The sequence below is a fragment of the Solanum stenotomum genome, chromosome 3, assembly GCF_019186545.1.
Source record: "Solanum stenotomum isolate F172 chromosome 3, ASM1918654v1, whole genome shotgun sequence".
NCBI lineage: Eukaryota > Viridiplantae > Streptophyta > Magnoliopsida > Solanales > Solanaceae > Solanum > Solanum stenotomum.
Window position 1 is genome coordinate 18089068 of NC_064284.1, and position 13418 is coordinate 18102485.

At 34.4% G+C, this 13418-nt stretch overlaps 3 protein-coding genes across 3 annotated transcripts in view; 2 read left to right on the forward strand and 1 right to left on the reverse strand.

The window, feature by feature from the left end:
• LOC125858312 (uncharacterized) overlaps nucleotides 1-13418 on the forward strand; it is a 139470-nt gene that overhangs the window by 37781 nt on the left and 88271 nt on the right. The window lies entirely within an intron of this gene.
• LOC125858322 (plastid division protein PDV1) lies at nucleotides 186-5295 on the forward strand. Its single transcript, XM_049538078.1, has 2 exons — nucleotides 186-636; nucleotides 4493-5295. Exons 1-2 carry the CDS (start codon nucleotides 313-315, stop codon nucleotides 5006-5008), a joined length of 840 nt encoding a protein of 279 aa, XP_049394035.1. The 5' UTR covers nucleotides 186-312; the 3' UTR covers nucleotides 5009-5295.
• Nucleotides 5837-9706, reverse strand: LOC125858328 (cytochrome c oxidase assembly protein COX16, mitochondrial-like). Its single transcript, XM_049538084.1, has 4 exons — nucleotides 9572-9706; nucleotides 7636-7845; nucleotides 6317-6443; nucleotides 5837-6232 (listed from the first exon to the last, which is right to left on the reverse strand). Exons 2-4 carry the CDS (start codon nucleotides 7830-7832, stop codon nucleotides 6161-6163), a joined length of 396 nt encoding a protein of 131 aa, XP_049394041.1. The 5' UTR covers nucleotides 7833-7845; nucleotides 9572-9706; the 3' UTR covers nucleotides 5837-6160.

Here is a 13418-nt window from a genome sequence, read left to right on the forward strand (position 1 = left end):
CTGTGCATTGTGGGGGCCCACCATCCCAGAACTGAGAATGATGATGAAATACACCGGACTAGTGAGCTTCACGTTTCCACGCTGTAACGGTAGAGAACTGCCAGGTCATCACCCACCAAAATATGCGTTGGTTAGTGCGAAAGAAGCGCTAAATAAATCCAAATAAAGAAGAAGAGGGAAATACAAATACACAAAATAAATAAATAAATAAAATCTACAAACCCTAGCTTGAATACTTCCTCTCTCTTTCTCTTTCCCTTTTTGCTTTTACCGAATTTCAATATACTTTCCCTCCAGACTGTGGTTTCCTCCATGAAATGGGAAATGGAGGTGTATGAAATCGAAGCTGTGCTTGAGAAAATTTGGGATTTACATGATAAGCTTAGCGATGCTATTCACTCTGTTTCTCGAGCTCAATTCCTCAATTCCATCAAGTCTCGCTCTAAGTCCGATGACTTTTACGGTCACCGTTTTAACAAGAGAAACGATAACAATGGAGATCAGGTAAAGCATGGTTACGTTTTCGTTAAGGAGTTCCGTGTTGACGATGATGAATCCGCTGTTCATGAGGCTAAGAGTCTCAATGCTATCCGGACCGCACTTGAACACCTTGAGGACCAGCTCGAGTTCTTCCATGTAACTTCTCATTTCTATCCTTTTTTTTGGTTTTATTCGTCTATTGCTATAATCTATTCGTTTTTCATTATCTGACTAAATGGAATTAGCTGGCCTTGTTTGAAATTGTCTACTGTTGTGTCATGCGTTAGATTTGATGTTTTGTGATGCTATGCTGCAATTAATGTGGCTTGTGAAGTTCGATCAAAATGAAACGTCATGGTATAATCCAAGTAGCTGCTTAGCATGTTTCCAGCATATTATTGCTTATATGTTAGTACATCTTATATAGGGTCAGCCCTCAAGCAAAAATTAGTAATTGCAAGAGGAGGAGGAATGGATGTGAAAAGAAAGAAAACACAAAACCTGTGTATTTGTTTTGTTTTCATGCTTCGAGTTGTAAGCAATGTAGTTATCATACTGATATTGCTGTTATCAAATTAGTGCTGAAATTCCATCTTGGCCACTGTAGAGCAATTACTGCAAAAACCTTGTGGTTATTTGATACTGTAACATGCAATTTTAGCATGGTTATGATTGTATGCTACAGTATTCCTTGCCAAAATTTTCATAGAAACAGGACTTTGACAGCTTGGTTTTTATTTGGTGCTGAGAGAGAAAAGTTTGATACAAGTTGCGGCGAAGACTAGGTGGTATTTTTGTTGAGAAAATGGTAAAAGGCCCTCCCAACATATTGTCATTTTACTAAACTATACACTTATTCCATACTGGATTCTATTACCCCCTTGAACCTTTTATTTTTGGAATTTTGTAACCCTTAAATGCTGACCTGTCCTAGAAGTTGAATACACCTCTTGTAAGTGTGTAAGGATTGAACGAATGAAGCTATGATTGCTAAAATTGAATTAAATAGTCCATGTGTCGGTTTCCAATTGGAGATTATATTTTTAATTCAACTTAACATTTAAGATTTATTTTTTTTAGGTTTGTTTTCTTTCTCTTTATTCCTTCTTATCACAGTAATCACACCAAGACCACAACTACTGCTATCACGATTTCCGTTTACTATCAGAACCCCAAAATTCAAAGAATAGGCAGCTGTAATATCAGAATTTGGACTCATTAACGCATCCACATATATGCCCTGTTTTCCATCTTCCTCAAAATTGAAAGTCTCACCATTATCAAAGTTCAAGCATTGGAAACAGTAACCCATAAACGCAATTTACTCTTACCTTCAGATTCTTGACTACCCAACAGTCCAACTAATGTTTGAACTTTTATCTAATTAGGAAGGTAATATGAGAAAAGTTGTTAAGTTACCGAGGAATTAAAAACACAATGTCTCTCGTGTTCGAAACCCAATTGATCTGCGTGTTGTTAAGGTAGGAAGAGATCTGTTTTAATGACAATCTGAGTTTGACATTAAATTTTATTTCACCTCTTTTTCTTACTTAATTACGAATCGCTCTTGTTCCTTTTCCTCTGCACAAGGTTGTATGTTCATGGCTTTTCTCTGAAAAGAATAATGACAAGAACTATGTTGTTCGATTCAAATGAACTATATGATGTTCATGACTTTTCTGGATTTACTGTATGCATCTCTGATGGCGTACGCTCATTGAGGTTGGTATCAATTGTGTTTTTTGAGGTCGGTATCAATTATTCTTTTGATGTCCAGTGAAAAAAATATTAAGGCGTAGATGTGCATTAAAAAGTTGTACCCAACATTAATGGCTGTGTGAACTGCTTATAAGTTTTTTGATAAAGTGTTAGCAATAAAATGGAAGAACAACTAGGAGTGGAAAGGATGGACAATCATTTGGTAACTGGCTAGGACTGATCTCGTTCGGTTTACCGAATAGACAAACCTAGTTCTTTGTTCAACAAGACGCTTTTTGTCTGCAACTGTGTCCACAGGAATAGATTAGTAGATGCTAAAGTAAATTTTAACATTAGTAGACAGCTTGAAACAAAGCAGGTTCTAGAGATGCAACAATAAGGCAAAACCACCACCAAAGGCTGCAACACTTCTAACTTTGGCCTCTGCAAGTTTATGGACACCCAACATGAGACGGCGAGTGACCTTTGGAGTCGCAATCTTCCATGGACCAAGAGGTGAAGCTAGCATATTTGATAGAACTAAGAAAGAGAGTGTGAGAGCTCTAGTGTCTTAGCCTCCACAACTTGCAAGAAGTACCCTTTTAGGATATATTTTTGCATATATTCTGTAGTATAACTTTTTGGTACTTAGAGTTATTGGTTCTTTTTTGGGATGAAGATTGTCCGGTCGAGCTTGTACACACCTCAACTATTCCACTGGATACCTACCGACTCCCATCAATATTGGATAAATTTTCTTGCCAAAGATTAAGCAGAAATCATCCAGTGATGCTTTTGTCTCTGATTTGAACCTCCTCATGGTTTTCTTCCCACTTCATTTGACTGCTAGGTCACACCCTTGCATTACTGAGAGTCTGAGACCTCAACAAAAGGTTGAAGCAATTGAAGTTCCAAACCAAGTTTTGCCCCAAAGTATCCAAATGAAAAGTACTAGGAAAAATTGGATTTGTTGATATTTCAGTTGGCGGTTGGCCGTAATTACATACATATGCCGAAGTGTTGGAAGTTTATTCATTATTCAAGCATAATCCAAACATGACTAACGACCCAAGTAAGGGAAAAAAAACACAAACAATTGAGGAGGCTTCGAGGAAACAAAAGAGCATAGTGCAACACCTAAGGATGTGGCCAACGTCAAATGAAGTGGGTGCAAACCTTTGAAAGAAGGGTTCAAATTCCAGCACAGTTACTTGGTACTTGTGCTGGTGGGTGGGTACCTGTGGAATAGTCGAGGTGTGCACAAGCTGGTTCGGACATCACCATTATCCACAAAAAAAGACTGAAAAAGATCAAAGTATAATAATGGACACCCCAGTCATAAAAAAAAAGGTATAATGGTGAAAAGAGCCAACCAATTCTAATACTAAATCTGTAATCAACTTATCCAAACAAAACATTAAATACATCATCAATGAGTAATTCTAGGATTTCAACAAAATCAAGAATATTACCCTTGTATTAGTTGTCACTTTAAGAAATATGTTAACTTTCAGCGCAAGTTTTTTGCTGTCTTGAATTTTTTTGGTATGGAATAATGATTCATGACAATTCTACCAATTATAAACTCATAGATTTATTTTATCTGGCTGTTCCAAAATGTTCATAAATTTCACCATGAGAAAATAATCCCGCTTATCCACTGTCAATGTGCTAAATATACATCTGAACCTAGAGACTATGCCAATTTTCGGGTTGAATCTCTCAGCCATTTCTGTTCAACACAGGTAAACTTAGGGAGTTTTACCATTGACAACTGCGCTGGTTAGTGTATTTCATTGGTCCATCTAGGGAGTCGTGGTACCCTATGCATAAGATCAACTTTTCTTTCTAGACAGCTTTGAAGGCATTAGAGACTTGGAGTAATTGTAGTAAATGCAATCTATATCTTGTTCATCTGGGGAGTCGTGGTACCCTTTGCATAAGACCAACTTTTCTTGCTAGTCAACTTTGAAGGCATTGGAGTAATTGTAGTAAATGCAATCTATATCTTGTTCTTCAATTGCATTACTTGAAGTGGTTCCTGATGTGTGAGAGCATTTTCTTTCTTCTTTCTGGAGTTGTGGGGTGTTTGGGCAGGTGCTGCTAATGCGTAACAGAATCAGTTACAAATTGGTACAGAGATGTGGTTGGTGAAGACAAGTAGTTGGTTTGAGCTGTTTACATTGATTAGAGTATGTTTAAAGTAGAAGAAGTATGACTGCGCAGTTTGATTGACTTTAATATTATATTATGTATAATAGATATTAACTTCCTACTTAATTTTTCTTCTTCTTTTTGGGTGCACTTGTACCAGACCGTACAGAATCAGCAACGTGCAGAAAGGGATGCTGCTCTTGCTCGCTTAGAGCAAAGCCGAATTGTACTTGCAATGCGATTGGCTGAACATCCGGGTAAGAAATATAAATTCATTGAAGAAGCTCAATCTTTGGTGGGAGATGTTCGTAATGCCAGTCAGTTTGTTTCTCCTGAAAATCTGTATGGTCCTGCTACAAGCGCCACAGGTGAAAATTTAACGACGCAGATAAGGAAGAGAACAAATGCTCTATTCAATATATTCTTTTCTAGTTTTGATTTCTTTAGGAAGTCTCTTAGAGTGGATGAAGTGGGTGGAATTTTGGGGAATGCAGCCTTGGTTGCAATCAGCATGCTTGCACTGATGCATCTGCAGCAAGTTGGTAGCAAGGAAAAATACGTTTTGGACCTACCATTAGGACAAGATGTTGACTACAACAGAAATATCAGAAAACTCTCTCAGCCCGAGGGATCATCTTCTGGTCTAAATTTGGATGTGTTGTCAGCTAGGGGCTGAAATGTAAAATTATGGTGAGAATTGGGGAAAAAGGGTATTATGTTACTGTCTTTTTGGAGTAGAAATTTGTTTTTCTCTCTGTAAAAGTTTTAACAAAATGTTTGATATTTGCCCCAATTGCGCATGGTTGGTATTGTAGTCAAAATTTTCCGAGGTGGGAAAACCAAGTTTCCTATGGTAGACAAAAGTGTTAAAGAAGGGGACGTATCAACCAAGTATGTTTTTGCTATCTGTGATGTTGTAAAGATTGACAGCTGCATTTCGTTGGAACATATTAGCAATTTTATACTGTAGTCTATGTATGTTTCAGCGTGAAGCTCAACAAATCTCGACTACTTGTTGCCAATAACCGTGTCATTCTGTTTCAAGTAAAGGTAATACACAGAGTGTTGTGTATTAGCATTTAGAAGATTATAAAACATGCACGGACAAGTGAATGCTGATTGTCAATGTGTAGCAAACAGATGACATGTTTAAAAAAGGTGCTATATTTACAGGTCCAGAACCGGAATAATGTGTATTTTTTTTTGCCAAAGAATCAAACTAGTGTGTAAAAGAAACCATAGCACAATTCATGCACGCCAAAGGCCATGGGTCGAGTTTTTTATATACATAACGCATGTAAAATGCAAACTAATTTTAGGAGCTTCGTCGATGACCATAATAAAATTGGAAGTTGAATACATGGTTCTACCTAAACTGCAGTATAAGTTCATAATGAGAAATGAATCGAACATGACTAAGAAATAAGAAAATTAAAATAGAAAATGAAACCTTTTTTGACAAGTATTATTTGCTAATCTAAACTAGAAGGGGGAATTAGTAGTATAGTGGGCAAATTTCAAGAGAAACAAGTCACGAGAGCAAGCCAGAAGGAACTGGTAGCAGTTTCTTATATAGAAGTTAATTAATAAGATCTAAGGAAGAATAGCCCACATTATTTCAAACATGGAATGCATAAACTTAAAATTTGACTAAGAGTTACATACTCATCTAAAAGCATTTACAAACTCAGTAAAAACTACTTCCAACGGTAGCACGAAACTCGTGGATGGAAGAGCTGCCTGGCAGAGAAATCAGTGAAATGACAGTCCAAAAGAGAAGCCAACGAGCTGCAAAATTATTGCACAAGAGAGTCCCACTAACATTATTTTATTCGCTTTCCTTGGGCTTAGGGATTTTCTTATATTCATAATCATTAATATCAACCTTCTCTTGCAAAGCCTGCAAAGGAATTAAATAGGCATCAAAGTAAGCTTTAGTAAGGAATTCAACACACGCATACATACAAATGATGACTATTTGTACCTTTAGTTCTTCCTCCAAGTTCATTTTTTTGGGGTTATATGCATTGACAGGTCCAAACCGGGAAAGAGCTTTTCTTGTTTCGATGATTTCCCACTCTTGATCATCCTTTACTTTAGCTATATCCTTGCTGAACTACAAAATTTTGCACCACTTAGTCTTAAGCCAAGGGGGAAAAAAAGGACAGTGTCTGAAAACCGCACACAATCTATGGCAGGAGAAAACTGTCCCCAAAAAACAGGGAGATCACCAAAATGTCAAAACTTTGTCTATCTAGAAGCTACACTGCTTAGGAGTGAGCATGAACCACATAAATACACCCAGAGGGGGTAAGAGATGGCATATTTTAATGCCTAGCCCTCATATTGACAGTAGACTCAGGCCGACTGAAATAGCCCATAAAATTTATGGCTTTCATTTCAGCTACTGAAATTCAACTCTAGCAGGATGCCAATAGTTAGTACCATTACCAATACACATATAAGTATCACTTTACCTATGATGATCCGAAAAGATATGAGTCAATATAACATCATGGTACGAGAAGTCAAAAGCACAACGGTCTAAAACAAGAAGAGATAAATGACAATTAGGTAACAAGAAGGTAAATGAAAATCTCCTCCTGACTAACTTACTTTTCTTGAGCTATTAATATCTTTAGCCTTGAATTGCCTTGAATACACTTTATTATGGCATTTATCATTATTTTTTTTGCCAAAAAGTAACAATGTTATAAATATCAACAGAACAAAGGTTGTGCCATATTTACAGTAGAGAAAAACAAAAAACAGTATCTTGATAACTCTTACAAGGACTTGACTGCTACATAGGAGCCTGAGGTATCCAAAACCCATTATCGATTAACATGTAAATGTCTTCCCTCGCTGACTTCCTCAACATATGGACTCAGATGTCTAAAACTTACTATTAACTATTCAAAATAAAAGAAAATACTACGTATTAGTTACAACTGAGGAAGCAGCAACTATGAAAGCTTTGAAAAGCCAGAAAAATGCATCAAAAGGAACATCAAAGAATAACTTAACTAATATACACAATGACAAGTAAATCAGAACCAAACTAAGATCGAGTTCCGAGCTCACAATACCAGATAGTTATATAAGGACTAAGTGTAAACAAGGACAATTACATAAAATTGATAAAACTAGGGAAAGGTTAACAATTATTAGCGCTAGGATTTTGGGAGCTGTGCCAACAAAAAGGCCGGAAATGCAAAATTTGGAATAGATTCGTCAGTTTGCAAGTGTTAAACGAGCATCAGTTGGGTAATTTGACTTATTTTGACATTAAGTATAACTAACCTGCCTTGCAGAAGTTGGCTAAGACCAATAGATCCAAGCACTGTTAGTGAGATCATAGGAAGTCCATATCTCATAAATGGTGATTTCCTGCCCAATCTTTTGAACGAGGAAGCTGGGTTTTGAACGCTGGCAGTAGAGGAGGCTGCTCGTTCATTAGCTTTATTAGGCTGACTCATTGTAGTCTGGGTAGTTGTCATGGAGTCAGGTCACCTGCTTCACAATCTAAAACTAATCAAGAAGTGGGGTGACAACAATAAGCAGTCGATCAAATAATTACACTATTTCCTAATCAAAAGATGAACCTTCTCCGTTCACAAAATTAAAAGTCCAATCTTCTAAGACATCCTTTTCTATTCATACTTGAGAATTTATAAAGTCCAACTATTTACTAAAGCTCAACAGAAAAATACATATTTTCAAACATATTATTATTAATTTTTATTTCCAGACATATTGTGACGAGTGTTTCATGTGTTTTTTCATTTTAAAAAAATGATAATGAGCTCTATAAATTTCTACTCTTTGATAACTCTTTAATACTAATATTCAACCTGACATGTTTAAATGATAAAGTTATATATTTTGATATACATTTAATACGTTTATCCTAAAATCACAAAATTTAAAAATTATTATATATTTTTTAGAATTTTATGTCAAATTAAAAAAAGACAAGTAAATTAAAGCAGAAGGAGTACCAAGAAAAAAAATCTTCTGTCTCGATTTATGATTTGGATTGATATAATTGTCAAATAAATAAAAATTTGAAATAAGTTATTTTAAACGTGTTATAATATTTACATAGTTATATAAGATATGAAACTCGTGACCTTAGATATGTTACAAATTTTTTGTGCTTACTAATTAGAGGTAGAGCAAACATTTAAATCTTAACACAAATTCTAAAAAAATGACATCAGGTATTAGTAATTGAATTTGAACTGCTTATAAAATTTGATAAAGATAGTATAGTTAGCAATAAAATGGAAGAAAAACTAGGAGTGGAAAGGATGGACAGTCATTTGGTAACTGGCTTGGACTGATCTCGTTTGGTTTACCGAATAGATAAACCTAATTCTTTGTTTAACAAGAAGCTTTTTGTCTGCAACTGTGTCCACAGGAATAGATCAGAAGATGCTAAAGTAAATTTTAAAGCTAGTAGACAACTTGAAACAAAGCAGGTTCTACAGATGCAACAACAAGGCAAAACCACCACCAAAGGCTGCAACACTTCTAACTTTGGCCTCTGCAAGTTTATGGACACCCAAAATGAGACGGCGAGTGACCTTTGGAGTCGCAATCTTCCATGGACCAAGAGGTGAAGCTAGCATATTTGATAGAACTGCCTTAAGCTAAAACAACTAGACATCCAACTCAAGTCAAGGGCAAGAACACACCAGAATACATCATCTCAAACTAGCAAATGACTCATAAACGATGAACTTTTGTCCATGACTCCAATACGACTTTAAGCTTGAGAGAAAATGAATTCAAATCATGTTAATATGCTGAAACTAACATTAAATAAGCCCAAACACTAGTGCACAACCTTAAGCAAGAATCAAATAAGAAAAGATAGCAAATCAAGACTCAAAACTGAGCTACAATCTAGAAACAACATAGTGAGACTAAACAGTGGTAGCATTTTGAAATATATAGGGCACTTAACAGAGGGAAATCACAAAGTTTCAAACAAAGAGCGGAATTTGAATGAATTAATCAGATACATCACCGATTCATAATCAATAGTCAATCAAAATCCTAACATTTAAACATCTCATGCAGTTAAGAATCACGCCAACCATTATATGGACTAAAACAGAAGAGTTAAACATACAAAGAAAACAACAACTAGTTCATGCTAAGGGAGGATCGAATCAGTACAAGACGCATATCATTCGAAAAGAAAGAAAGGAGATAAGGGTGAAGTTGTCACCTTTTTGAAATGAACGCAAAGCCTAAGGGAATTTCTCCTTCCGAACCTTCGTGGCTACAATACTATATTTAGATTAAATTTTCAGCTTCACCTATTTTAGTATCCCACCAGCCGCCTCTCCAATTTAGGAGATTTTCAAATTCCTTGGTTGGCCAGCAAGAAATTGGTACAAAATGCAACAGATTTCTATTGAGAGCCGTTTGATTTCAAAGCAAAAGACAGAAGCAACAACCTGTACCGATTCGACAAGGTTCTTGGTACAACGAAGAGCTGCTGGGTTTGGGCGTCGTTGCGAAGAAGAAGACGAATACGGGTCCTTTTTGTGGGCTGCTGATGGGTTAATGTTGGCTGGGCTGAAGAATTGGGTCTTTTGGAATTGTGTATGAAAATTACCCCAAAAAGGTTTAAGGGCCCAAGGATTGCAATTATAACCCATTCGAGTTAAGAAGTTAGTCAAATTAAATTTAACGGCTAAAACTTAAATAAGACGAATCGAAATTAATATAATTAACTAACAAACTTCTTAATATTAATGAAATAAAATAATTAGCTTAATTATAAACTAACTCAAAAATATAAATATAAATTATTGGGCTTCTATTTCATGCTATGTAACTCATTGTAAGTGTCTTTTGATCGGTTCACATGAAAGCCCAAATGTCCCATACTAAAGTCCACCATAAACTGAGCCAGGATATATCTTCTTCATCATATATTTGTGAACACGTACGATTTACTCAAGATAAAGATTATTGGGAAACTTACGTAAATATATCCTTTCGCCATTTAGTTTACCAACATTAATATTGAAGTATATACATTATTTATATACTTTGATTGTATATGTTATATATAGGTATATGTATATTAGTATAAAATATGTATTATCTATATACTATATACATTATTTTGTAAATTAGATGGTCAATTGATATTTGAGTGGGACCTAGCTACAAATGAAATGGTCCTCCTGGATAATCTTGATTAATTAGATAAGCATGCTACCTATACTTATAAGAAAAGTTGTTATTAAGAAATGGCCCATCTAAAGAAAACTTGGAAAATCAGTAATCTTTTTTTAATAAAGTAGTGAATTTTGTAATTGCATGGGATTTGGAATGGCCCCTTGAAATCTCTACTACTTTTACTAATACATATCTTTTTGGCTGGCGACTCTTTAATAAAATAATAGTGGGGAATGGATTGATGGTGGCATTTCCACGTTATACATGTATTCAAATATCTTTTTTTTTTATAACAAGAAGTTGCTCGGATGGTAAACACCTCTCATCCAAAGGTTATGAGTTCAAGTCATCAAGGGAGTAAAAAGGCGGGAACTCTTAAAGGAAGGGGTTACGAATAATATATATCTATATATATATATATATCGACAATCAAATGATATATTATATAGAAAATCAAAATTTGAGTCAGAAAAATACTTCATCACGTATTCAAGTGCTTAATTCAAGTATCTAAATGAAATGTACGAACAACTCTAATAAGTTATCGATATATTCAACTTTTTTTTTTTTTTTTTTGTTTGAGTTCTCACTAGAATATAATCATAATTATAACATAGCATTCCATATTTGAAGGGCCAATATGTCTATAAGACAAAAAAGAACAGAAAAACATTCTCCTGTTTTTTTGTCTACCTTTTCCTTCTTTTCTAAGGTAATCTTTTAATTAACGAATTTAGGCGTGCAATATTTGTGTGCTTTCGGCAATTGGCTATGTAGACTCTCAAATAATATTTCTTTTTTGTATTTAAATTTATAGGTCAACCCCAAAAGGGTGATGTATTTATGATACAATCATGAGTTCATCTTTATAGTACGTTGAGACATATATCGTATATTATTACATGCATCTAATATTGTAAATTAATAAGATCTCAATCAAAAGTTGCTAGAGCTAGACCAATAAATCATGAAGTGTTCTTTTTCATGTCTTTATCAAAATGTTCACTTTTCTTTCTATTTTTTATTTTTAAAAAAATCAAATTGTAGATCCTGATATACAAATATATTATGTAATTTTAACTATTTGAGAATATTAGATATCTTGTCTGTTGAGTATGTGAACAAAAGTACTCAATTTCTTTTTCATGAAACAACTTTTGATTGATATAATTTTAACGATTTGAGAGTATTAAGTACCTTGTTTATGTTACAATAATTTGAGTTTGTGATTTTAAGGTTGTTGAGACTTTACTAGTTAGACAAAGGTCTCAATAACTTGCTCAAGTTTTACATCATCAAACTCTAATATTCCATTTAGGTTGAGCTAATTTGTAGCATCATTTCACTTATTTTATTAAAAATGGAAATTAATAAGCTAAATATACTCTCTCCATCTAGTTATCATAAATGAAATTTCGAATGTCTTGATTGATCCTTGAACATAAATGTGATTGTATTATAAAATTTGCACCCGATATTTTCTAACTAATTATCCATCTTTTCAAAGTGTGATTCTTACGTTGTGTATGATCATGCACAAGTACATGCATATCATTTAATGTCGATACTTTTGTATGAATTACAATCTAGGAAATCAATTCGTCGTCAACCACTGATCTATTACAAGTGAATTACAAGCTAGGGAATATCAAATCAAAGTTGAACCAACTGAGCTATTGAGAATTTCCGAAATTTTAACATTTGATCTACCCCTCTTTCTTTTTTTTACTATGTGATTAGAGTGGAGGGGTACTATTTTTGCACAAATCTCAATTTTGATCATATGACAAGTTGGCAAGATCCATTTTGTGGGAAAAGTAGGGGTCGGTTTGAAGAAAAAATGACCGGACCCGACCCAGATTTAACGCGCAACCTATAATCCGGGCCCATCAATGTGTTGTCGGTGGGTAAATAGTTGAGTAAAATGGGCCCATTTAGTACAGGGCTTTTACCCACTTGAGCAGACGCTCTTCACAAATAAACTGACTCAAACCACGTGACTCCTAATACTATTTTATTGACTCTTCATCATTATAAAATTAAAGTTTTCTACAGAGCCCACTACCCATAAACATTTCACGTTCCCTCCCTTCATTATGTTTTTTACAATATTCAACATCACAAAACAAAGAGAAAAAATAATAATCAAACATTCATAAACACAAATTTCAAAGTATGTGTCTCTATTCATACATATATAGTATATATTTCATATCAGAATTCTGAATCTAATATTTTGGACAGAGTATCGATATATACGTGAGTATTAAATTTTGAAACATATTGGTAATTAATAACGATATATATTGAATTCATTAAATTTAAATCCCGAGCTAAAATATATTCGTAGCTATGAAAGTGATACAGATGGGGTCGGAGTACAAAAGTAGTTAAATTTTAAATTATTATTCTTTGTTTTGAACAAGCGTCATTGCCTTTTTGTGGCAAGAACACTGTACACTTGGCAAATCATATCAAAGAGTAGTCTTTATTAATGTCAACCGTTGAAGATTACAGTTTTGACTATTAATCTAGATTTAGGGTAGTTAGAAATTAGAATTGCATGGTGGAGTACTAGAGTTAGTTACTTTTCAAACTGATTCACGATAACAAAAATAATTTTTAGTGGCAATAAATATATACTTCAAAAAAGAGCGCTAAAACATATACGGACATAAGTTAATCGACATTAAATCTAATGTCGCTATAAGCTTTATAGACATTTATAAAGAGTGTTAATTGCCGGCCATCAAAAATACGTATTTAGTTGGAATTAAGCTATTGCCGTTAATTATATACCGACAATGATTCTAGTTGTACAAGTTCAAGTGGAATTTCCAAGAGCTTCTTGTAACTTCCCCTAGAGATTTCTCCATGGTGAG

Bases quoted from the DNA above. Each gene is read 5' to 3' on its own strand.
- LOC125858322 (XM_049538078.1), top strand. From the start codon at position 313: ATGAAATGGGAAATGGAGGTGTATGAAATCGAAGCTGTGCTTGAGAAA. The intron at 637-4,492 runs GTAACTTCTCAT...CACTTGTACCAG, and splicing joins ACCAGCTCGAGTTCTTCCAT to ACCGTACAGAATCAGCAACG.
- LOC125858328 (XM_049538084.1), bottom strand. From the start codon at position 7,832: ATGACAACTACCCAGACTACAATGAGTCAGCCTAATAAAGCTAATGAA. The intron at 6,444-7,635 runs GTTAGTTATACT...TTTGTAGTTCAG, and splicing joins AGCCAACTTCTGCAAGGCAG to CAAGGATATAGCTAAAGTAA. The intron at 6,233-6,316 runs GTACAAATAGTC...ATTCCTTTGCAG, and splicing joins ACTTGGAGGAAGAACTAAAG to GCTTTGCAAGAGAAGGTTGA.